We start from the raw sequence: 24,824 nt of genomic DNA, 5'->3' as shown, positions 1-24,824 counted from the left end.
CTTGTCTATACAGAAGGGTAGACTTGGATCATGCATGTTTGCAGTGGCATTCTGTCTGTCCCTCAAGCCTCACTCTCGACCCTCACGTTTGACAACACGCCGGGCACCCGCCCTGAAAAGAACGACCCTGTTGTCTCCGGAACCTATCCCTAAAATTATATTCTTATTCCCTAGCTGAAGCTCGTGCTCCTACGCGTTTCCACAGTCACAAGCTGGTTCGTCAGGGAGATATTGAGCATAGTAGCGTAGTGGATCAGCTGTATTATATTCCATTGATTTTGATGTTATTTCTATTTCAGAGCCGTTCAAGAACCAGCCGCAGAGCAGGAAACATTCGGTTTCTAAGAGCTTGAAACATCTCTTTCATCCAAGCAGCAAGTTTCTAAAAGGCCTCAAGAGGTATTGTACAAGGGGGAATGACAGCTGGGCCCATCGCCTGTTTGACGTTAGCTAAGTCTATAGTTGTGATACAGCACACGTTATCACAAGCTGTAACCCAAGTCATGACTACAGTGGACTGATCCATGGTGCAGGAAAACAATGCATAAAGGGGTAAGGGCTACAAGGTGGAGCTTCACATTAAAACTTACAGTATACATCACAGAATATCAGCTACCAATAAACCATTCCTTGCCCAAAGCTGGTCGTAGCTAGTAGAATTTTATTGGCAGATCCTCAAATGTCTATAAGACCTGGTAGATCGTCCCACCAGGAAACTAATATCGGACAGTACAGCCAGAGGTGTGTGGCAGCCACTTATCCACCAGAAGAGACCTGACCATCCATAGTAGTGGCTATGATGAAACTTTTATATATGCTTGTGGTTGGCCTTTATAAAGTATAAAACCAATGAATATGGAAATATTTATGGGTTTTTTCTATCATGTTGGTCTCCGAGATTTTTTTGTTCATTAGAGGGTCTCCTAAAGTTAGTTTTACAAGATATACAGTAGTTAACATATCAGAAAGTGATAAAGTCCTCCTTGCCTCGTCTTTACTCCCGTTATAATTCTGCTTGAGTAATCTAAGACAGACCGGTTGCTAGGGATGTGCTGCCTGCCAACATCATTAAAAAGACTGTGGTTGTTGGGCAGTGTATCTCTAGCAACCAGACTGTAGGGGTTGAATTGGCACCATACTAATAGGGTAGAATGGGACATGGAAATTGAAAAATAAATCTGTGATCATTGTAAGATTTATTTCTTTTAGATCAGGTATAACGGTGCCATTAATTTATTCCAGGGGTCTGTATTTGGCGTCCTTATTTTATAAGGATGACCATGTTCTAGTGACTCATGAAGACCAGATACCAGTGGTGGAGATAGATGACTCCTACTCCTGTCTCCTCATGCAGGACTTCCTGTGGTTCACCAAGGTGAGATCTGTAGCCCAAATGGCAGCTTAGTGGCAGATGTCACAACATTGGGGCTGACATATACAGTATTTGCTTGCATGAGTTCCCTCATGACACTTCTACTTTTGCCTATAGCTCTAAAACATGTTAGCATACGCTCCAGCACTAAAAAAAATAGGTACAACTTTATCCTCCAGCACCCCCTCCCGCAGCAAGGCACGTATATTTTTGTTTTATGTGCCGCTCTTGAAGTGGTCTCAAAGTTCCTTAAAAGGTGGCAGCCACATAAGATAATACTACCAGCCATGGGTGCCCTCTAACAATGTGCCAGCTACAGATGCTCCCATGATAAAACCCAGCCCTGCACTTATCAGACATGCTAATATCTTAACACAGCTTTTCATTGCTGCATCTGTAAATTTGGCGACTGGTTAATTCAGCAGGAAAAAACAAACGATTCAGTACTTCACTGCCAAAGTTGGTAGACTTTTGGGGGTCTGTGTTAAAAGGGTAATTGATTTCCATAATAAAACTGGTTACACTGCATTTTTTTCCCTCTTCAGGTTTCCTGCATGTGGGATGACATCTTGTGGCTGCGACAATGTGTCACCGTATCACAATCCTCCTGCTCTTGCATTCTGCAAACCCGCTTTAAAATGCTGCTTGCTGTGTCACAGATGCAGGTACAAGCCTTAATGACAACCTGTCACCTTCCATATTTATGTCACTGATATACAGGGGCCTAATGTTTTTGTACCATTGTATACAAATCTCTCTCTCCTAGCTCTCATAATTTACAAATGTATCCACCTCCAGTTTTATGGAAAACGTTCTAATATACTATGTTTTTCGGTACCACATTGCTTTTAAGCCCTCTGCTTGCTGTCAGCGAATGAAACTTTCATGTTTACATCTAGGGGCTAAAAACCCATACTTCTCAGAGCTGAGTTTGCTACAATTGTGTCCAGCCTAGGCAACTCTATTCCACACTGATACATTTGAGATTTCTGCTGCTGCTTTGTATACAGTTCTAGAGCATTGCCTGCACTGTATACAATTGTAGCAAATGCTCAGCTGTAAGTAGTGTAAGGTCTGTTTGGTTTTCAGCAACATTGCTTTAATTTATTGAGAGCATGCAAGGAACTTGAAAAACAAAGTATATTAGAAAGTTGCTGAACTTTTCATTGAACAATGATTACGCTTCTAAACTTAAAACCCTTAATATATTTTGAGCCTTCAGGACCAGTCACCGTTTAGCCATTTTTAGCGTGCGTTAGTTAAACGGCTATAACTTTTTTGAAATGTTGGGCTAGCGACGTGATTTTTGCGATTGTTTTTTCCGTAGACAATACAGGTTTCTTTTTTTTATCATTTTTATACACATCCTTTTTGGTATTTTAGAATTTGTATTCTTAAAGTTTGAAAATACTAGTAATTTACTTTTCAGCTATTTTTTTTTTTTTTGGTAATATAGTTTTACCCTAAAATAGACCTTTTATTTGTGATCGTCATTGTCTACCGTAAATTTTAATATATTACATGTCTATATTAGAGTAATTGTGGCCGGGCTAGCGTTACGACAATGATTGGTGGGGGGAACAGGCTTTTTGGGGTGGGTATTTTATGTGTACTTATTATCACATTTTTTTTGCACTTTACTTTTATTTTTTTATTACTATGGTCTGTCCCTCAAAGGTCAAAAACGACCTTTGGGGAACTTTATGTATCTTTTTTCTTTCTTTTACACCATGTTTTTCCACTGTAACTGGAGCTGCACAGAAGCCCCAGTTACAGGGGAAATCAGACCTCTCATAGTGACAATTGTCACTAATAGGGCTGTGCTGGGTCTATTAAGACCGAGCAGCAGTCTGCCAATAACGGCACCCGGCGATCATTTGACCAGTCACATGAACACCGGGACCAATAGAGACGGCAGCGCGGCCGCTGCCTCTATTCCTATACACAGCGCTCATTGAAAGCTGCTTCTATCCCCTCCTCAGGGTCCCCGGCAGTCACTGACAGCCGGAGACCCGACATTCAGCTGCCCGATCGCTCGGGCAGCAAGTTAAAACCTGCGCCGTAAAAAGTCTATGGCTCGGGTTTTAAGGACCCTGACCGCTGGCCGTAAAAACACCGGAAACCAGTTAAATTCTATTTTGCTATGAGAAAAAATCCTTTCTATGTGCAGGACTGACATGATCTAATGCCAATGAATCCGCTCACAGTCATAAGCTTCTCTCTGCGTGTCATGAGCTGCTAGATATCCGTGACAGATCAAGTGCTCCAGTTACGTGTCATTGTGAACCTTTGCCTCCCTCAATGTTCTTCTCGATTGCCAGGGTCTATTAGGATTCCAGGATCTGGGGCAAGTGTTCTTTGAGACCATTAAAGATAAACAAGGAAACATTCTGATTGTGACGCTGAAGGAGGTGAAACTGAGCCAGACGTTGGAGAACGTACGTTGGATGCCGGTGTGTAAACTGCAGACTCACAGGAAGTCTGTCTCATCACCGGACGAGCCCAGCGCTCTGGATGTCCTGCTGATGACACTGCATGTGAGTTGACCTTCTCGGCTTACAGTAGTTGGAGGAAGGAAGTGAGCGAGGTGTGTTATCTCCAGGAATGTGTAACCAGCTCTTGTGTTCTGATCTGACCTGTCACTCCAAAGCCATGAATTCATGTCTGTATTAACTGGGGAGGATCTTGATTTGTATAATAAATGTTTATGGCAAAATGATTCAAAGTGTATGAGGACGTGAATACAAATGTATTCCTTTAAAGGATATATACACTTTTGCAACAACTTTTTTATTGATCTAATATATCTCAAATAAAAAATGAAGCAACTTTGTAAGTAGTCTTGATTAACCCCTTCCCGCACCTGGACGTAACTGTACGTCCAGGTGAGCAGTAACTTTGCGCACCTTGGCGTACAGTTACGTCCGCGCTTTAACAGTTAACCGCTGCGCGGCGCTACACCGCAGCGGCGGTTAACTGTGCAGGGTGTCAGCCCTGCTCTCCCCGTTGCCGATCAGCGGCCTGTCGCCGCTGAAATCGGCAATTAACCCCTTCGATGCGGTGGTCGATTGCGATCACCACATCGAAGAGGTTTACAGCGGATCGGCAGCCCCCCACATGTATTTGCGGGGGCTGGCGATCCTTATCATGGCAACCAGAGGCCAGACAATGACCTCCGGGTTGCCATGTACGGAAGCCTCGGAGGATCAGCCTCCGGCCGTTCCTCCTCTGCTTCCTGTCAGTGTGACAGTTACGTCACAATGACAGTTAGAACACATTACACTACGTGTGTAGTGTAATGTGTTCCAGCAGCGATCAGAGCTGCCAGTCTAAGTGTCCCCTAGTGGGACAAGTTAAAAAAGTAAAAAAAAGATAATAAAAATGTTTTTAAAAAGTGTAAAAATAAAAGTTAGAAGTGACATAAACAAAGAATGCTTTTTTTCCTATAATAAGTCTTTTATTATAGGAAAAAAATTAACACGTTAAAAAAAGTACACATATTTGGTATCACCGCGTTCGTAACGACCCCAACTATAAAACTGTAATATTATTTTTCCCGCACGGTGAACACCGCAAAAAAAATAAACAAAAAACAGTGCCCGAATCACAATTTTTTGGTTACCAACCCTCCCAAAATATACAATAAAAGGTGATCAAAAAGTCGCACGTACGCCAAAATGGTACCAATACAAACTACATCCCGTCCCGCAAAAAACAAGCCCTTACATCGCTTTTTTGACTGAAAAATAAAAACGTTATGGCTCTCAGAATACGGTGACACAAAAATGTATTTATTTTATAAATAAGTGATTTTATTGCACAAACGCTGCAAAACATAACAAAATTATATACATATGGTATCGCTGTAATCGTACCGACCCGCAGAATAAAGTATAATGGTCATTTATAGCCCAGGGTGAAGGCCATAAAAAAACGAATAAAAAACATTGTCAGAATTGATGGTTTTTGGTCACCTTGCTTGCCAAAAAATGGAATAAAACGTGATCAAAAAAATTTCTGGTACCCCAAAATGGTACCAATGAAAACTACAGATTGTCCCGCAAAGAATAAACCCTCACACGGCTCCGGTGGAGAAAAAATAAAACCGTTCTGGCTCTCAGAATATGGCGATGCAAAATGTGCGGAGTGTTCCAAAAGCAGATAAGATTGGGCGCCATTTATAAGTGTGACACCGGCCACATATCTGCGGATTATTATTTATTTACTGCATTATTATACCCTCTTATTATACCCTGATGTACCCCGCACAGATAACATGTACCCTGATGTACTCCTCACAGATTACATATGCCCCCACATTACAAACTGAAACACCAGTAAAACCCCAAACAGAACAACTACCAAGCTACATCTGCGCCCCAAAAGCCAAATGACGCTCCCTCCCTTCTGAGCCCTGCAGCGTGCCCAAACACCAGTTTATGTCCACAGATATGGCATCGCCATACGCGGGAGAACCCGGTTAATATTTTATGAGGTATTTGTCTTCAGTGGCACAAACTGGGCATAACATATAGTGCACTAAAGTGGCATATGAGTGGAAAATTGTAATTTTCACTCTGCACCATGCGCTGCGCATTGACCCCTTCGCGCACCACAACATAGCATGTCTTAGTTTGGGGGGTGATGTATCGAGCGTCTCACGTGAAAAATAAAGAATTTAAAACGGCAAAATCGCTGTTTTTTTGGTCACCTTCGCTCTAGCTAAAAATGTAATAAAAAGTGCTCAAACAGTTGTATGTACCAACAAATTGTACCAATAAAAACGACCGCTCGTCCCTCAATAAATAAGCCCTCATACCGCTCTATTGACTGAAAAATAAAAAAGTTGTGGCTCTTGGAACGCGGGGAGGAAAAAACTAAAAAGGAAAAGAAAAAAATGGATCAGTCCAGAAAGGGTTAATTACTTTCTAATGAAAAACCATTTATGACCACACGTGGGGTATAGACGTACTCGGGAGAAATTGCTTTACAAATGTTGGGCAACTTTTACCCCCTTTATCCTTTGTAAAATTGAAAAAAATGCAACATTTTAGTGGAAGAAATGTTGATATTCATTTTCATGGCCCAATTCTAATAAATCCTGCAAAAGACGTGTGGGGTCTAAATGCCCACTATACCCCTAGATAGATTCTTTAAGTGGTGTAATTTCCACTTTTGGTGGGTTTCCCCTGTTTTGGCCTCTCAGGGGCTTTGCAAATGCGACATGGCACCCAAAAACCATTTCAGCTAAATTTGAGCTCCCAAAGCCAAATAGCGCTCCTTGCCTTCTAAGCCCCGCTGTGGGTCCAAACAGCACTTTATTACCACATATGGCGTATTTACGTAATCGGGAGAAATGGTTTTACAAATGTTTGGGTGCTTTTTCGCCTTTATTCCTTGTAAAAATTAAAAATGGCTACCTTTTTTCAGAAAAAAAGTCGATTTTTACCTTTACAGAATAATTCCAATGAATTCAGCAAAACAACCGTGTGGTCAAAATGCTAACTTTACCCCTAGACAAATTCCTTGATGAGTGTAGTTTCCAAAATGGGGTCACTTTCCGGGGGATTCCACTATTTTGTTCCCTCCAATGCAATTCAAACGCGACATGGCACTGAAAACTATACCAGCAAAATCAGAATTTCAAAATCCAAATGGTGCTCCTTCTCTTCTGAGTCCTGCTGTGGGTCCAAACAGCAGTTTATTACCACATATGGGGTATTGCTATAATCAGGAGAAATTGCTTTACATATGTTGGGGTGTTTTTTCTCTTTTATTCCTTGAAAAAATTAAAAATTTCTACGTTTTTTCAGAAAAAAAGTAGATTTTCACCTTCACAAACTAATTCAAATAAATTTAGCAAAAAAAACTGTGGGTTCAAAATGCTAATTATACCCCTAGATAAATTCCCTGAGGGGTGTAGTTTCCAAAATGAGGTCACTTTTGGGGGTCTTTATTGTTTTGGCCCCACAAGACCTCTTCAAACCTGACATGGTACCTAAAATATATGCTAAAAAAAAAGGAGGCCCCAAAATCCACTAGGTGCTCCTTTGCTTCTGAGGCCGGTGTTTCAGTCCATGACCGCACTAGGGCCACATGTGGGGTATTTCTAAAAACTGCAGAATCTGGGCAATAAATAATAAGTTACATTTCTCGGGTAAAACCTCCTGTGGTATAGAAAAAAATGTATTACAAATGAATTTTGTAAAAAAAAAATGAAATTTGTAACTTTCACCTCTACTTTGCTTTAATTCCTGTGAAACGCCTAAAGGGTTAATACACTTTCTGAATGCTGTTTTGAATACTTTGAGGGGTCCAGTTTTCAAAATGGGGTGATTTATGGGGACTTTCTAATATATAAGGTCGTCAAAGCCACTTCAGAACTGAACTGGTCCTTGTAAAAATCACCTTTTGAAATTTTCTTGAAAATATGAGAAATCGCTGCTAAAGTTCTAAGTCTTGTAACGTCCTAGAAAAATAAAAGAATGTTCAAAAAACGATGCAAACATAAAGTAGACATATGGGGAATGTTAACTAGTGACTATTTTGTGTGGTATTACTATCTGTTTTACAAGCAGATACATTTAAATTGAGAAAAATGCTAATTTTTGCAAATTTTCTCCAAATCTTGGTGTTTTTTACAAATAAATATTGAATTTATCAACCAAATTTTTTCACTAACATAAAGTACAATATGTCACGAGAAAACAATCTCAGAATCGCTTGGATAGGTAAAAGCATTCCGGAGTTATTACCACATAAAGTGACACATGTCAGATTTGAAAAATCGGCTTCGTCCTGAAGGCCAAAACAGGCTCAGTCCTGAAGGGGTTAAGAAATCTCATAGCGTCTTCTGTATACAGCTACTATGCAGACCTATGTTTACATACTATAAAGAAAACGTGTGTAGTTTGATACTGTAGTCGATTGTACGTTAGCAAGAGGTGGACAGATAAAAGCAGCGATGCACATAGGAGACGAGGGGCCCCACAGCAAAGCTGAAACGGGGCCCGCGTTTATGGTGCTAGGCTTTGCCACCAGGACAAAAGGGCCTGGTGTTTTGTTTTGCCTGCCATGATATTTCCATTTCACAATTGGTCCAATTTGCCATCCCCCCGTTTGCTATGAATGCAGTTTCTCCTGAGAGAGGAGTCCTTCACCCTAAAGCAAAGGGAATGCAGGACTGAACCCTCTCTCGTTAATGGTCCCATAGAAACTGCATGGACTGCCTCTATGGTATGTACGACCTTGGATAGAAGAGAGTACAACTGCAAGATCAGACTACACACAGCTTATGTTTGTAATCTGTAAACATAAAGACACATAGGTCTGCATTGGGGCTGTATACACAAAAAGGGTAGTTTTTTTTTTTTTTTCCATCAAGTCTATTTGCAAAGTTACTCCTTTAGTATTTTAAGTGCAATAATAAGAAAAAATGGATGCAAAGGTGTAAATAACCTTATACAAACACACACAACAATTTCGTGGGAAGCTATAGGCTTTTGGAGTCTGGGAGTGTTAATAGCTGAAACTGAAAGGAAAAAATCTTGGTACATTGTGATACATAGCCCAATGCCCGAATATGTCCATGTAGGGAGAAATATCAGCCAATTCACATTGTACAAGATTTTCCAACATGTTACCAAAATCTTTTTGCAATGACCTATTACTATTTTTTTTAATTTAAAATGATCTGTATCAGATGCCTATTACATTGGGGGTGACTAGTGGCTTTGAGGACAGGCATCTGTTGTACCGACCTTAAGACATCTGACCATGTAAAAGATGCAAATGCAGACCTTCATCTACAAAGAGCGTCCCACTCTGGGCGACCCGACTTGTCTTCGCATTACAGGGATAGACAATAGATTAAAATGAGAACTGTGTAATGCTTAATTTCCCCTGTGGTGGCGCTGCAGGGGAATTTTTCACTTGCTGCTGTATTCCCCTACAATTTACAGCTGATCGCTAGGGGTCCCAGCAGTAGGACATCTTATTAGTTTGTCAGCAGAAAAAAAATTGTCCAAAGCGGAGAACCCCTTTAAGTATATGATGAATGTGAATTACCTGCACCACCCATCACCCTTTGCAGAAAAGTCTTCATCCAGAATGTTGGCAGAGGTCATTTAGAAAAAAAAATATAAAAGTAATAATAGGATTATATCATTGATATTATTTTCAACATATTTATCATAAAGTTGTAGTTCTGGCCTCAATATGTTAATACAATTTTGTTATTCACATCTTGGAGAAAGTCTAAATGTTCTTCGTATCAGACAATAAGTACAGATGGATTTTCTTCTAGCCATGTTCATAGACACCAAACACTGAGCGTTTACAATTTTGGGACTTTCACTAACTTCTTTGTACATTCCAGGAGAAATTGGCTTACCACAGAAGAAGCAGCCAAGCCTTGCCTCCTGGTCTGTATCTGGGATATCTGAAGCTGTGCAGTGCCGTAGACCAGATCAGAGTGCTGGTGCCTGAAAGATTACCAAATATCCTTTGTCATGCGAAAATCAGAGCCAATGCAAATGTGTCCAGGTGTGTAGAGCGGAAAGATGTTTTTGTGTGTGTACGGATCCCTGATTGTGTCCACCCACGATTATGTCCATGCCTATACTACCAGTTATTCCATGCATCATACGATCCAGCTTGTCCTATCAGTCTAGAAAAGGTACTATGAGGCACTTTGGAGGTGGTTCCAAGTACATGTGGGCCCTAGGGCAACATGATCACAATGGGGCCCCCCTGTCTACCCCACGTTCAGCTTTGTGAAGCCTAGAACATGTTTACTGTGATTGCCATGGGGCCCAAATCCAGTGGGCCCAGGTTTGCCTGGTTCTGACTTCACTGTCTCATCTCAGTCTAACTCTTTAAGAAGACTTGAAAAATTGTGTGATGAAATGTTGAAGTCCCTTGCAGCAGTTTGCGTCTCAAAATTGGAGGCAAAATGTTCTACTGAACCTTGTACCTGTTAAATATCATTGTCCTTCAAAATTGGGTATAAAATGCACTTTCCCCCTTTTGAGGAGAAGCACAAAGACCACAGTCCTGAATAATTTTTGTGGTTTCCAGAAAGATATATAAAAAAAAAAAAAACACACCCAAGCCAATTAACCAACCAAATAAATTGGGTAGGGGAGATACCTGCCATGTGTTCTTGGATGCCACGATGTACTCCGTTGTATAGATTGCTTACTTGACAGGAGTTTTGCCCATTTTATCTCTGTGAACTTGAACAGGAACCTTGGTGTTTGTGTTTTTACGTGGAAGTAAATGTTAGAAGAAATATTTGTGGTTCAAGAATATTCTAGTTGTGCAGAATTTACACAGAGCCCATGCAGCAGTGCCAACAATAAGAGATGTGTCCTAACATTTCAATACATTTCAAAATATTTAACTTCATATTATTGGAGTTATAATCCTGCTTCCTGCATGCGGTGAACATATGTAAACATTTATTTGAGGAGTCATTGTAAACGTTTAGAGAGAAAATGATGGTCCACAGAACATTCTGGTCACTTAAGGGACGGCGGTGTCTTCTCCAAAATAGATAAAATCCTTCACCTCTTCCCCGTGTTACACTGGAGCCTTGTTACTCCAACAAGGCATGCTTCTTTTTTTCGCTCATGTAAACAGACTAAGTGGTCATCAACAATTCTGAACATCCATTTTGGTTTTACAGCTACATTTAAGCCAAACCTTCTATTTCCATATTCTAAGGGTCATGGAGGGGAGGTTCTATCCTATCAATGCCCGGAAGGTATAAATTATAGTAGCAGAGTCAATACAAGGCCTGGTGTATTATAAATAAAATCTTGATGTTAACCGCTTGGTGACAAAAGAACTTCTACTTTTTATATGATGAGGAACTATTTTATATTGACTTTCCTTCTAGTTGCTCAGTGCTCGTAGCTATATATATATATATATATATATATATATATATATAGTCGCTGGATTAGGTTTCCACTTTATACGTTTATTGAAAAAAAAAACTATTTGGACTATTTCTCTCCCTGTAAGTTCCCCTTTAGTGTATTCTTCAGGGTGTATGAGTTTGTTACCTAGCAACCACTTGACTGCCTGTCTGGGTGACCACCATTTGAGAACATGGAGCTACATGAACTGAATGTTGGAAAGTGGTGTGCACGAACCCTGTATGGCAGCAGATAAAGTCCTATTAGTCTGTACTATGAAGCCTTAGGACTTCCTCGTGCCTCCGTGAGGCACCCTACTCTCTAGGCAAGAATACCTTCGTAGTACAGTAAGTGATGGAGCATGCGTCTCTTTTATTATTGTATAAATTCGGAGGAGCACTGTGGTACAGTATGGATCCATAGCAGCCTAAGGGAGTTGTTACAGATTCATACAACCAGGATCTGTAATAGTCCATGTGCATGAGTCCTAAGGGGTCACAGGACATTTCATTTGCTATACAATATATCGCTCTCAGGCACAAGAGATCATGCTGTTTTAGGCTAAAAAAAAAAAAGCAATACAATGGAGACTATGTACACGAACAAGAACCATAATAAGTTATTTGCTAAGGGAAAGCTAATGGTAGGTCGAAAGGGTTGACTGAGGTTCGAAATAAGGGCACGCTTTTTTTTCTTCCAGAAAGAGTTTATCTATTGCCAGTGTCTGGTATTGTAGCTTAGTGCAATTCGCTAGGATGGGACTGAACCGAAATACCAAACAAAACCTATGGACACGAGTAGCACCTGTTTCTGGGGGGAAAAAAAGCAAATCCTTACTAACCTAAGACAACCCTTTTCGTTTGCTTACAATGGATCTTGAAAGAGTTTTCAATTTGAACGAGGTAATTTGGGGCTCACATCTATTCTTTGCTGATTCAAATGATGTCCAAATCCGTTCACATTCATTTGAGCCCCTATTTATATCTATATTTGACAGTAATGTAATAAGAGCTCTCGGTTACAGTGAGTTATGAAAGCCGCGCATTGCTGTCTATCAATATTTACTTTAGCGCTGCGCTGGGTGTGAATCCCGGCGGCTCCTGTACCAGACTAATCGTGGACTGATGTGTGCTCAGTAGGTGGCACTGATATCTGAAGATAGGGCGACTATTATTAGTCCTTTATAAACAAAATTACTGCTAAATCCACAAAGGGATAGCATACCAGAACACTTCCTATAGTGAGCCCCATTCTGGGTATCTAATGATCCAGATTGACTCACCAGCCTGTTTCTATTTAAAGCTCCATATGATCAGAGCAGCTTAGGCAGGTCCTGGAAAGCTCAGGTTCTTGCTAGTGATGGCTTTCTCCAGACTGGGATACATTTCATCGTGCATTCAGCTGTCTTAGAATTTTTACCAGCACTGCTGGATCTGAATGTATGTGAAGAAATAGACTGCTCAAGCCCAGGGCATTGTTTATATAGGGTTACTGCCAGTCTTCATTAAAAGGATAACAATTCGTAATAAAGATGAACCAGATTTATTTATGAAGGCTGTTTACCAATTATACTCCGTTTTTGGGCATCTAAGCATGGTTCCTACAAGAATATTTTAACGCAAAAGTGAATATCCACCATTTTGTTTTTGTTAATCTAAATAGGTCCAAATTTGTGTGCTGATTCATTTCATAACATATCTTTATAACCGTCTCCGCTTTGTTTTTCTGACGCAGAGCTCCAAATCCTGTTTAGACATTGAGTAAAATTCAAACATTCTGTCTTCCTTCAGCCACCACTAGAGGGAGCTGGAGAGCTTACTGAATACTGTTCATACATTGAACTCGATAAGTCAGTATGCAGTAAGCTCCCACTAGTGTTGGCTGTAAGCAGTCTGAATTTTATTATTTAACCCCTTCCCGACATTTGAGGTATCCATACGCCGAAGTCGGGTAGGGGGAAGTATGGAACGGGCTCACCGAGTAATGGGTCTAGGACTGAATTAAATCCTTCCAGACTTTCTCTTTATCACATATTCAATATATCATGAATGGCTAGTTATAGAATAATAAATATTTACACACACTTAATGTATGCAGAATGGCAAGAATGATGGAAAATAGACAAGTAATTAGTAATTTCTTTCGATTTTATAGAAGTTTTTTATTTTGGACTAAAACGCGTTTTCAGCATTTTTATATGTTTCTTGTATTAACCATTTTAAGGCTATGTTCACACGGAGTATTTTGGGGGAGGAATATCTGCCTCAAAGCTCCAAACGGAATTTTGAGGCAGATATTCCTCCCCCAAAATACTCCGTGTGAATAGCAATGATCGCGCCGTTTTTCGCCCGCGGCCATTGAGCGCCGCGGGCAGAAAACACGCTTTCTCCTGCCTCCCATTGAAGTCAATGGGAGGTCGGAGGCGGAAGCGCCCGAAGATAGGGCATGTCGCTTCTTTTTCCCGCGAGGCAGTTTTACTGCTAGCGGGAAAAAGACGCCGACGCCTCCCATTGAAATCAATGGGAGGCGTTCTCGGGCCGTTTCTGCCGAGTTTTGCGACGCGGTTTCCGCGTCAAAAAACTCGGCAAAAGACCCCGTGTGAACATAGCCTAAAGCTCTATTGTAATGTTAAAATATGGGCACCTATAAAATGGCCATGAAGGGTTGAATTATTTCTTCTATTATAAAGCTCCCAGTGTCAGAGTTTGGGGGCTGTATACTGTGCTGGACGTTCAGCTAAAAACGGACAATCAGCCAATCGTGTTGTCTATATTTTTTGGTCACCTAATCTCTCACAAAAAAAATGAAATAAAAAGTGATCAAACGGTTGCATGTACCCCAAAATGGTATTATTAAAAACTACAGCTTATCCCCCAAAAATAAGCCCTCATACCACTTAATCGTCGGAAAAATAAAAAAATTATGGCTCTCAGAATTTGGCGGCACAAAATAAATTTTCTTTTTTACACTTAGGTTTTTACTTGTAAAAGTAGTAAAATATAGAAAAAACTATATATATTTGGTATCGCCGTAGTCGTATTAACTTTATTCTGTGGGTCAACATGTTGTTTTAATTGCACAGTGAATTCCGTAAAAACGGCGCGCAAAAAAACATGGAGGAATCGCTGTTATTTTTATTTTCTACCCCACAAATAATTATTTTCCCGTTTCCTAGTACATTATATGGCAACATAAATTGTGCTACGACAAACTACAACTCGTCCCGCAAAAATCAAGCCCTCATAGGACTATATCGACGGAAAAATAAAGACGTTATGGCTTTTGGAAGGTGGGGAGGAAAAAACGAAAATGAAAATCTGAAAAAGGGCTGCGGCAGGAAGGGGTTAAGTTTAACTCTATTGGGGGAGTTTATCAACCTTTTAATGGCAACTGGCGTAGAAAAGCCACAAAATGGCCCAAATGTCACAATTTCCGTTGAAAATTATGATTTTGGGCCATTTTTCACCTTTCTTGCCACTTTTGAAAAAGCCTGGCCTCCCAGAAGGGGGCAAAACCACAGCGGGCCGACAAATTTATTTTAATTATCACCAGAAAACTTCTGCCATAGATTTCACTCTGTGGAGAGTAGCGAGGTAGTGGCCCACGTCGGACCAGGCACCTTGCCCACTACTTATAAACATATGTCTCAACAGGAAAATGGTTATGAGGGCTAGGTCACCAGCATGTGCGGATTTAAACCTCCCTTTGTCAGAATAGAAACTCCAAGATAATTATGAAAAACACTAGAAACAGGAGTCATGCACTATTGTAATACAATTTGCCAATGGCATAGAAAAATAATTTTTATTGGACAATACAAAATACATCGAGTTAAAAAAGACTACAAATCTGAAGACTGTACACCTCCCAAGTGATGAGGATGAACCTAAAGGAACCGCTCCTTGTATGGCAGTTGCAGGAGGGAAGAGCTTAACTAACAGATAGCAAATACTAACTAGGACTAAGGCAGAGAATACAAAAAAGTAATACTCGGTATAAAAGTTAGGGTATGCAAATGTAAGTGAGTACCAGCATACATACAGCCAGAGTCACAAAAGTAAACGAAGGTAAATATTGTGAATGGATTCCAAACTGAGCAAAACAGTATGTGCTCTCAAAGAATCCTCACAAAAATAGACAAAGTCTTCCCAGAATATTATCGCCACAAGAAAGGAGCAGGTAAATATGTACAGCACAGCATAAAGTGTTACTAACCCATATGGTTCCTGTAGTTCAGTATCTTCCAGAGTACAGAGAGACCCCGACGCGCGTTTCGCGTGGATGGCTTTTTCAAAAGGGGTATACCCCTTTTGAAAAAGCCATCCACGCGAAACGCGCGTCGGGGTCTCTCTGTACTCTGGAAGATACTGAACTACAGGAACCATATGGGTTAGTAACACTTTATGCTGTGCTGTACATATTTACCTGCTCCTTTCTTGTGGCGATAATATTCTGGGAAGACTTTGTCTATTTTTGTGAGGATTCTTTGAGAGCACATACTGTTTTGCTCAGTTTGGAATCCATTCACAATATTTACCTTCGTTTACTTTTGTGACTCTGGCTGTATGTATGCTGGTACTCACTTACATTTGCATACCCTAACTTTTATACCGAGTATTACTTTTTTGTATTCTCTGCCTTAGTCCTAGTTAGTATTTGCTATCTGTTAGTTAAGCTCTTCCCTCCTGCAACTGCCATACAAGGAGCGGTTCCTTTAGGTTCATCCTCATCACTTGGGAGGTGTACAGTCTTCAGATTTGTAGTCTTTTTTAACTCGATGTATTTTGTATTGTCCAATAAAAATTATTTTTCTATGCCATTGGCAAATTGTATTACAATAGTGCATGACTCCTGTTTCTAGTGTTTTTCACCTTGCCCACTAAGATCAGACTTACCCCCCCCCCCTCCTCCCCATCAGATAGTTAAAAAAATAAAATAAAAGTAAGATCATCTCACTGCTCCTCCTTTGCTTCTCCCCTCCGGGTGCTCTCCGGCTCCCTCAGCATGCCGCGGCTCATACAAGATCGTGACGCTGAGCAGTGTCAGGACGTTGTATGTGACGCAGTACTTGGGACATTGAAACATATTAAACGCCAGTCTTGGGAAATCGGTCCCTATGTCTATGATCTGTCTAAATTAAGTTCCAACCGCTATGAAGATATATTAAGAAATCCGTAATCCGCGCAGAATGTTGGACATAAAATACATGGAGTCAAAAGGTGGAGATTCACTTTAAACAAAGATCAGTTCTGGTGCTACTAAAATGTTTGTATACAACTTTTTCACAATAATATTTCTTGAGAATTAGTTGGATTAGGCAAATTTAGAAAAGGTAATACATAGGTTTTTAGTCATGTTGTCAACCACAATCTGCAGGGGAGCAGCCATAGGTGGTGCAGAGGTAGCAGTCGCACCCGTGCCTGAGGGGGCCCAAAGACAACTCTGCCACATAAAAAGACACCAGTATTACAAATGGCACATGGTCAGTGGTGGGGGGGCACTGTTACGGATTTTGCAGTGGGGCCCAAGAGCTTTAAATTATGCTTTTGGCAATGCAGTATTAAGATGGTGACTTCTCAAGGGCTAATTCTGCAGATTCTGCCCTATTATGAGTATTACCTGATTCCATCATTGTCATGAGTGGTGATCTCCATGCACAGTATCATGTATGGTTCCCTCAGGGAGACACGTTCAGGACACACTGAAGAGTGGCCTGTGCCATCCCATGGAGAATGAAGGAACATGGCTTTAAATAGGAGTGTGGAAGTACAGGAAATGGTGCGAGTGTAAAAGGATCATTTGCTGGCTGAACGAACAGGCTCTAGTTAGGGCTTAGCACGGATGAGCACAAGAACCTTTCTGCAAACATCTGCTATTACATAAATTGTAATGGGTCTAGGACAGAATTAAATCCTTCCAGACTTTCTCTTTATCACATATTCAATATATCATGAATGGCTAGTTATAGAATAATAAATATTTACACACACTTAATGTATGCAGAATGGCAAGAATGATGGAAAATAGACAAGTAATTAGTAATTTCTTTCGATTTTATAGAAGTTTTTTATTTTGGACTAAAACGCGTTTTCAGCATTTTTATATATTTCTTGTATTAACCATTTTAAAGCTCTATTGCAATGTTAAAATATGGGCACCTATAAAATGGCCATGAAGGTTTGAACTATTTCTTCTATTATAAAGCTCCCAGTGTCAGAGTTTGGGGGCTGTAAACTGTGCTGGACGTTCAGCTAAAAAGGACAATCAGCCAATCGGCATCACCAGGCGTGTTTTCAGCAATGCTGATTGGCTGAGAGCTACTCACAATACTCCTCACTAAATTACTTTCCAGCTTCACTGGTTCTGGTAGCTGTATAGCATCACACCAATTGACAATTGACTGCATATTCTGTCCTCTATTCTAGTCAGCAGTCTCGGACTGAGGTTTTTTGGGATTCTGTGTGTCCTCTCTCCATCTATACAGAACATGTGCACGTCCTTATTTTAATTTCAGTGTAATCTTTGATGTTACCATTGTACACACAGGACGGATCATCAACAAGATCTAATAGTTTATTTGTGACTCAACCCATAAGAAATAGACCCTAGTAACAAGTGATTTTTCTCCAAATTCACCTCCAAATGGAGTTGTCTCTGCTGGGCATTTGCAGCCCATTATTATGTTAGAGCCTGGGCCTTCTGGTACTCTGCTGGACCAATCCTGCTAGTCAGAGACATAAACTGATGGAAAGGTACTTGTTTTTATGTCTTTTTTTTCCCCTAGTTATTAACTTATGGAGAAGAGGGAGTAGGACAATGCGACATAAGCTTTCTAGCAAGGCATGTGTGCATTCATACACCTTACCTACTCCTGGCTGTACCCCTCTCCCCCAACACCCCAAATAAAAGGAGAAAGTTTATTTTTACTTGCACTGATCTCAGATTTGATGCAAGATATTTTATTTGCCGGAGCATAGTTTTCCCAAAGAGATGCAGTATCGTTTAGGATTTTGCAAGATGTATAGACGAGCATCACCCTAGACTGGGTCTGGATGGAGACCCCTTACACTACACTGTGCAGCATGCTCAGTTTACCTTCACCATGCCAAAGTCATTTCACTGAGGCACGTACCCGGCCACTGTGCTCTATTTAGATCTTCAGCTAAATTTCACCTTCCCCCATCCACCACTGCAGAGAGCGCACACACTTTGCACATTTGAAATTAACTCATGTTTCAGGATTTTAATCCCACCATCATCAGTTGCCTGGATGGACAGAATTGAAATATCTGCCTGTAGTATCACCTGTTGCTGCTTTTCCCGATGGTCACTAATCCATGTGCACAGGGTTAAGCCATGAGAACCGAGGCTGCAAATTTTTTCTGATCTGTCTGTATCTGGGGATTTAACCCAGTCAATCCCCGAAGCCCCTTAACAGCTCCTGAGGCGCCATTCATTCTGCAGCGTCTGAGCACATATTTCGGCATAGGGTTTTGAACAGCAGGAGAGGCAGACACATTTACTATACACGGCCTTCATTGGCTGGATTCTCATCTAAACCTAATAAGCAACAAACTCCTAATTCCTAGTAACGGCAAAGACAGTCCTAGCTATAAACGTCTTGAAAATATACTGGGGAGAAATCCACAAAGGTTCAATACTAGGTCAAGCTAATGAATGTGTTGATATTGGATAATGGGTTGGTAATGTTTCTGGAACTCTACCACATTACGTTCAATCAGGATTGAATCTGTGATTCGATTGTTATATACATTTATACTTGTACAGTCGAGAAGTGGATCGTGGTGTCTTTTTACAAATGCTTCCAAATTTCATGTAAATAATCATAGATTAGGCTTTGAAAATACAATGTTAAAGGTGTTGCCAATTTTGGGCAACAATCCATACTTGTTAGAAGGTCCCCTGACAAGAACAGGCCCACCGGAGCGAGAGACGCTCTTTTTAGCCGCTTTCGGCTCTGGCTAATAATTGTAAGCACTTCGTTAAGTCCCTGCCTGTCATTATGGCCTTTTATAGGATTTCTGTAGCTTTCCTATGATTTTGTGTTTGGCCGTAAAGTGTAATAATTTTGTTGTGTTCTTTTTAGGGAAGAATGGGAATGGCTCCAGACTTTGGCCAACGTGGATGAGCCATCGGACAATGAGCAGGACAGCTGCCAAAACCAATTGCTGAAAGAGCTTCAGACGGCTGTGAAGGAACTGATAAGTCAAGTCAACATTCCCCTTCATGAGGTAGCCCTCCTCTGCAAAGCCAATAACTGTGTGTGCTATAAGAAGAGGGCAATATAATCTTACCCTGCTTAGTACCACCACTGCAACGTGGTCACACTTGTGAAAAAGTTTACGTTAATGACATTACTGATAATGGCAAAAATTCTCCTAGAGAAATGTTGTCGGCAGGACACAAATGCAAAGAAAACTGTTTCACTGCTCATTCTACTTTGTTTATAGGCTAAAGATTTTCGGTTATACAGTCAAGAAGTGCTGGAGTTTGGAGGTCAGGTCTCTCTGCTGTTGTTGCTTCCTCCCTCTGATGATGTCTGCACAGCTCCTGGCCAGAACACCCCATACTCCCCTTACTCAGGATTCCTCACATTGCCCCTGCAAATATTTGAGCTGGGTAAGTCTTAGCCTTACTGCCTGCCCCATTTAATGGCTATAGAGGCTGGTATCTCCATAAACAGTACACTAAAGTTACATTATTGTTTTAGCCAGTGTTGGCCGGCCAATAGCTTGGGAGCCACTACAGATAATGTGTTCCAAAGTCACTTGGTATTCTGCACCCTGAAATGTTCTGTTTGGTTGTTTCATTTATTATTCTAGTATTTTCTTAATGCGTTTAGTATTTATTTGATTTTGATTACACTTGGATGAAATACTGAATACCTTACCATTAATATCTACGGAGGCTTAAAGCAAGGGCTGTAGACTGGTTTAGTCCTTGGAGCGGCATTGACCTGTGTCCTTTGTAGTGATCAGCTGTTTTTTAGTCTTGGTTGGCTTTTTTTTTTAGCCACACATGCCTCAATCTCCTCAGGTGTCACACAGAGCCCGCACTTACCCCCTGCGCAGTGCTTCTATCAGCACAGGCTGTTAATATCCCACCCTTTTATGAAAACACTGTTCTGCAACCACCATTGGGGGCTTTGCAGAGTACTGTGCCCCTTTTGTGTCTCACCTGCTTTTGCCAGCCTAAGGGGTTCTCCGCTTTGGACTTGTTAGACGTGGCCCACTGTGGAAATCAGCTGTAAGGAAACCTGGCAGTAAAGCTGGCCATACGCGTCAGGTAGCTGTTGCTTGGACGCTCATTCGGCCGACAGCTATTCCCCCGACCCTCCATATACATGCATGCTCGGCCGACTGTAAGTGTTCTCGATAGGGAGACGGGAGTAAGCCGCTGCCAGACACTTCCGGCAGTGGCTAATCTCCTTACAAGCTAAAGGATCAGGCATGTTGAAATCCAACAACTCAATCCTTCTTTCCCCAGATATCTGCCGTCGGGGGGGATTCCGGATGCCCCCCCACACACACACACGTTAGATGGCCGGTCCAGTCTAAATCAGTCTGCCATCAACAATTCCTCCCGGCTCCCCAATAAACATCCATGCTTGGCTCTACCGAACGTGCATGTGTTTTCAATAGGGAAAAGGGAGAAAGCCGCTGCCAGACCCCTCTGGCAGCGGCTTATCTACTAACAAACATACAGACTTTTCTCTCCCCGACATCTGTCGTCGGGGGAGAGACGGGACGCCGCCATACACATTAAATGATCGTCCAAAATCGGCACGTTCGGACAACGTATATCTAATGTCTATGGCCAGCTTTAGTGTTCAATTTCTCTGCAGCGCCACCATAGGGGAAATTAAGCATTGCCTATTAAAATCAATGTGTTGTCTGTGTAATGCAGGACAAGTCCTCCTGAGCGAGACGCCCGTTGTAACCGCTCTCCACTATGGTCAAGAGATGAGGATCCTAAACAGAGACCCCCCTCCCTATTAAGGCATAAATTGTAATGCAAGTTGTTGTCTTGCCATCATCTCTCCTGAATTAAGCTGAGAGGAGCCTAAAGGGCACAAAGCTGTTCAAAGCATTGGAGACCCTTTATTTTAGCTATTGATGGGGGATCACAAACCCTCAACAGTGATAGCTATATATATATATATATATATATATATATATATATATATATATATATATATATAACTGGAGGAACTATACTATTCGTGATGCCTATCTAGTCTCTGCAATGTAAAATTCACAAATGTTTTACCCTTACCATGACTACCGTACCTTTTCTAGGATTTATTTTTGTAGCGTTTAGCTCTGTGTTTTAGGTATACTTATGTACATGCTGAGATCAGAGCTGAAACGCATTATTAGCTGGTAAGGTGCTAATCCCTTGTATCTTCCATGAAGGCGTCCGCTAAGAATAAAAACATTTATGAAACCCACATTCCCCATCAGGGGGCTCCACAATACATCTCGCTTAAACAAAAAACAAACACAGTCTGCCAACTCTTCCTCCGAATACAATTATACACACAGCGCTTGCTGAAAAAAAAGTCAAATCATCTCTAAAAAAAAAACAATCTATAAAAAGTTGTGGTTGTTGGCATTCTCAATATGTTATAGATTAAAGCTAAAATAACAAACATGTGCAAAATGTCTTATTGCTGCTCTGCTTTTTCCTCTCCATTAATCATGCATTGTAATGAATTGGACTGCACGTCTCCCTTATTTTTTTCCAGTTCACTTTTTTACATATAATCGGGATTTTATCAGTCAGTATTGTCAGTTATCAGCCCTGTTGGAGTTGGAGTCTCTCCTGTCACAGCAGAGTCTCAGGGAAGCCTTCTCAGACACTGAACTTACAACAGCGAAGCAGCGACATCAGCAAGTTCAGGACTTTATACAGGTAACGAACCCCTTGTCCAGTGCCACAGCAGATTAACCCAGCACACTGCCAACTGGTAAATCCAAAGAAAAAAAAGGTAAAGACACATCTCCTAGTGTCAATTGCCTGTACCTGCTTTCATTGATGGAAACTTGGGCAACACCTGTGGTTTCTGGATGAAAGCTGGGCAGTACAGGTATTTTGGCTGAGATTAAGTGGGCCGGGAGCAATCACGCCTGGACCTTCACCATTCCCCTAAGACTGACTCTATACATTAGATATAAGGTGTCTGACAATCAGTTGTTTTTTGGTGGATAATTCATATGAACTATCCTCCAATGTGCAAGCCAGGGAAAATGCCCCTCATAGTTGTACAAAGGGGTCGTTCATAAACAACTCAAGATAATGAATATCCAATATAAGTAAACAAAAACACACAAAGTAAAAAGCAGTCTGATGTGCTCGGCCACACTCATACCAAGGCAGATACTAAGGTCGGACGTTTCAGCTTCTATCTTATGTATATGGGCAACTTAAAGAGAACCTGTCACCTCTCCTGACATGTCTGTTTTAGTGAATTGTATTCCTCTGAATTAACAAATCTGGAGCATTTTTTTTTTAGAACTCTACATTGTCTCCTTCCTCTGTTATTCCTCCTAGAAATGTAGGAATACATTGACAATTGCATGTTATTAGTTGGGGGGGAGGGGGGGGAGTGTGTCCCTACAAAGACTGACAATGTCCAACCAGTACTGATAGTCACACCTCTTTGACAAGCGGAATAGTAACCAGCCAATTGTCAATTTATTCTTACATTTCAAATAGGAATGACAGAGGAACGGCACAACGCAAACTTCTAAGAAAATATGTACCAGAATTGGTATTTCATGGAGAATATATGTATTTACTAAAAGAGACATGTCAGGAGAGGTGACAGGTCCTTTTTAAGGATCGTTCATAACCGCACGAACTGTCACTTGGGCACTGTAAAGCGCCATTATTTTGCCGTGGTATTAAGGTGTTGCTTTATATAGGACACTGTGATAATATCTGAACACTGTAAAAGTGGTTTTGATTGCCAGATTTCCGGGCCAGAAGCAAGTGCCGATCGACAATAAAGCATGTCGATCGGCACTCGCTTAGCGCCATTTACATGGAACAATAGTTGGAATGTACGGGGAAGAACAATCGTTAATACGATTGTTCATCCCCCTACATTTGCAACTTGACCTTAGCACATTCCCTGTTTACACGTGAATATGCGCTGCAGACAAGCGACCATTTTTTGGGCCGTGTAAAAGATGCAACCAGCCAATGAACGAGCATTTGCAGTAATCGGGTACGAGCACTCGTTCGCCGGATCTTTGGCCCCTGTAGGTTCTGTTTGAGCTTTGTACTGTGTCGTATCTAGAATTTGTATAGCTTTATTGCTTGGGCTATTCATTGTAATATTTTAACATAATTTTATGCTGTATAATTTTCATCTTTTTTCTGTTTGCTTTGCTGAACTATTACCTTCCCCTCTTTCCAATAAAAGAAGCAAGAACTCCACAGGATGTTTTGTCCAAGGGGTTCCACAGACCTTGACCTTAATAAGAGCAGAGGTAGGCTAGGCAAGTCGGGTGAAAAAAAAACAAGCAAATGACAACATAGTACATCAATTATTTACTCTCGGCAATTTACCAGTTAACATCCATAAATAGATATCGCAGCTTCCTAGATGCACCACCTAGAATATCATTTTTAAGTTGCTTTGTGTCATTTACATATTGGTTGTTTTTTTGCTATATTTTTAGTAGTTTAATAAGCTGAAGGAACTAACATGTGCTTTGTTGTTATCCTTCCCATTATTACTTGATCTGTCATTATGAGAAGACAGGCTCTGGAGTAAGTAAATATATACCCAAGTTAATTATGGAACTATGAAATAATGGACATGAGGTCATTGCATGGGAACAACATTGTAGTAGAAAACATTTCATTTTGTCTGGCAGGAACGAATGTGAAGTACAGGTATGAATTAAGCCAAGGGCAGCTCTAAATCAACAAGTACTATTGACAAGGACACACAGTTTAATCGTAGGGAAGGGCTGCCTGATAAATCACAGATCTCATTCGTACTTGGCTTCGGATTATAGCGTGTGTTATAGAGGGATTAGACTGATCTATTGGCATTTCTATAGATTCCGTATTGTTCTGGTGTCCGGGTCAGGCAGTAATAGCATTTTACCATCAGGCTACCCACAGGTGCCATGGGTTCTAAGATTATCATTTTACAAGCCACATAGGACACTGGTCGTATTACTAACGTCTTCTGTGTTTCCCTTAATGATTATTACTTAGTAGAAGCCAGCAATATTTTGCCCATGCTTCCAAATAGCACTTCTGTGGCCCTGCTGGAAAGGAATAGCAAGCAATCCTCCTATGAGTAAGACAAGTTTGCTGGCAAAGTACGGGTATGCGGGAAGAGATTTAATACATGCTTTGATAACTGTATAAGTGTATGGCTGCACCAGCCAACAGGATAAAGACTGGGAGACCTTTTTACCACTAATACAGACTTGACCTTGCCAAGTCCCACAGAGGAAGTAGGGGAGATACGCTGTGTATGAAGG

The 24,824-nt window shown here is 41.0% G+C and overlaps 1 protein-coding gene across 12 annotated transcripts in view; it reads left to right on the top strand.

The window, feature by feature from the left end:
- Positions 1 to 24,824, top strand: part of LOC142655814 (ankyrin repeat and fibronectin type-III domain-containing protein 1-like) — a 219,469-nt gene that overhangs the window by 184,467 nt on the left and 10,178 nt on the right. For 9 of the 12 annotated variants that reach the window (XM_075830400.1, XM_075830398.1, XM_075830397.1 and 6 more), the window contains 8 exons: positions 300 to 399; positions 1,243 to 1,375; positions 1,918 to 2,037; positions 3,694 to 3,909; positions 9,750 to 9,916; positions 19,403 to 19,547; positions 19,767 to 19,935; positions 22,064 to 22,230. In XM_075830400.1, coding sequence (XP_075686515.1) covers positions 300 to 399; positions 1,243 to 1,375; positions 1,918 to 2,037; positions 3,694 to 3,909; positions 9,750 to 9,916; positions 19,403 to 19,547; positions 19,767 to 19,935; positions 22,064 to 22,230 — 1,217 coding nt within the window. Of the gene's footprint in view, positions 1 to 299; positions 400 to 1,242; positions 1,376 to 1,917; positions 2,038 to 3,693; positions 3,910 to 9,749; positions 9,917 to 19,402; positions 19,548 to 19,766; positions 19,936 to 22,063; positions 22,231 to 23,746; positions 23,814 to 24,824 lie in introns of all 12 variants that reach the window. The other 3 variants (XM_075830407.1, XM_075830404.1, XM_075830405.1) reach the window with 1 other exon arrangement.

This window comes from Rhinoderma darwinii, chromosome 6 (genome assembly GCF_050947455.1).
Source record: "Rhinoderma darwinii isolate aRhiDar2 chromosome 6, aRhiDar2.hap1, whole genome shotgun sequence".
In the NCBI taxonomy this organism is placed as follows: domain Eukaryota; kingdom Metazoa; phylum Chordata; class Amphibia; order Anura; family Rhinodermatidae; genus Rhinoderma; species Rhinoderma darwinii.
This window is presented reverse-complemented; position numbering and strand designations above follow the sequence as displayed.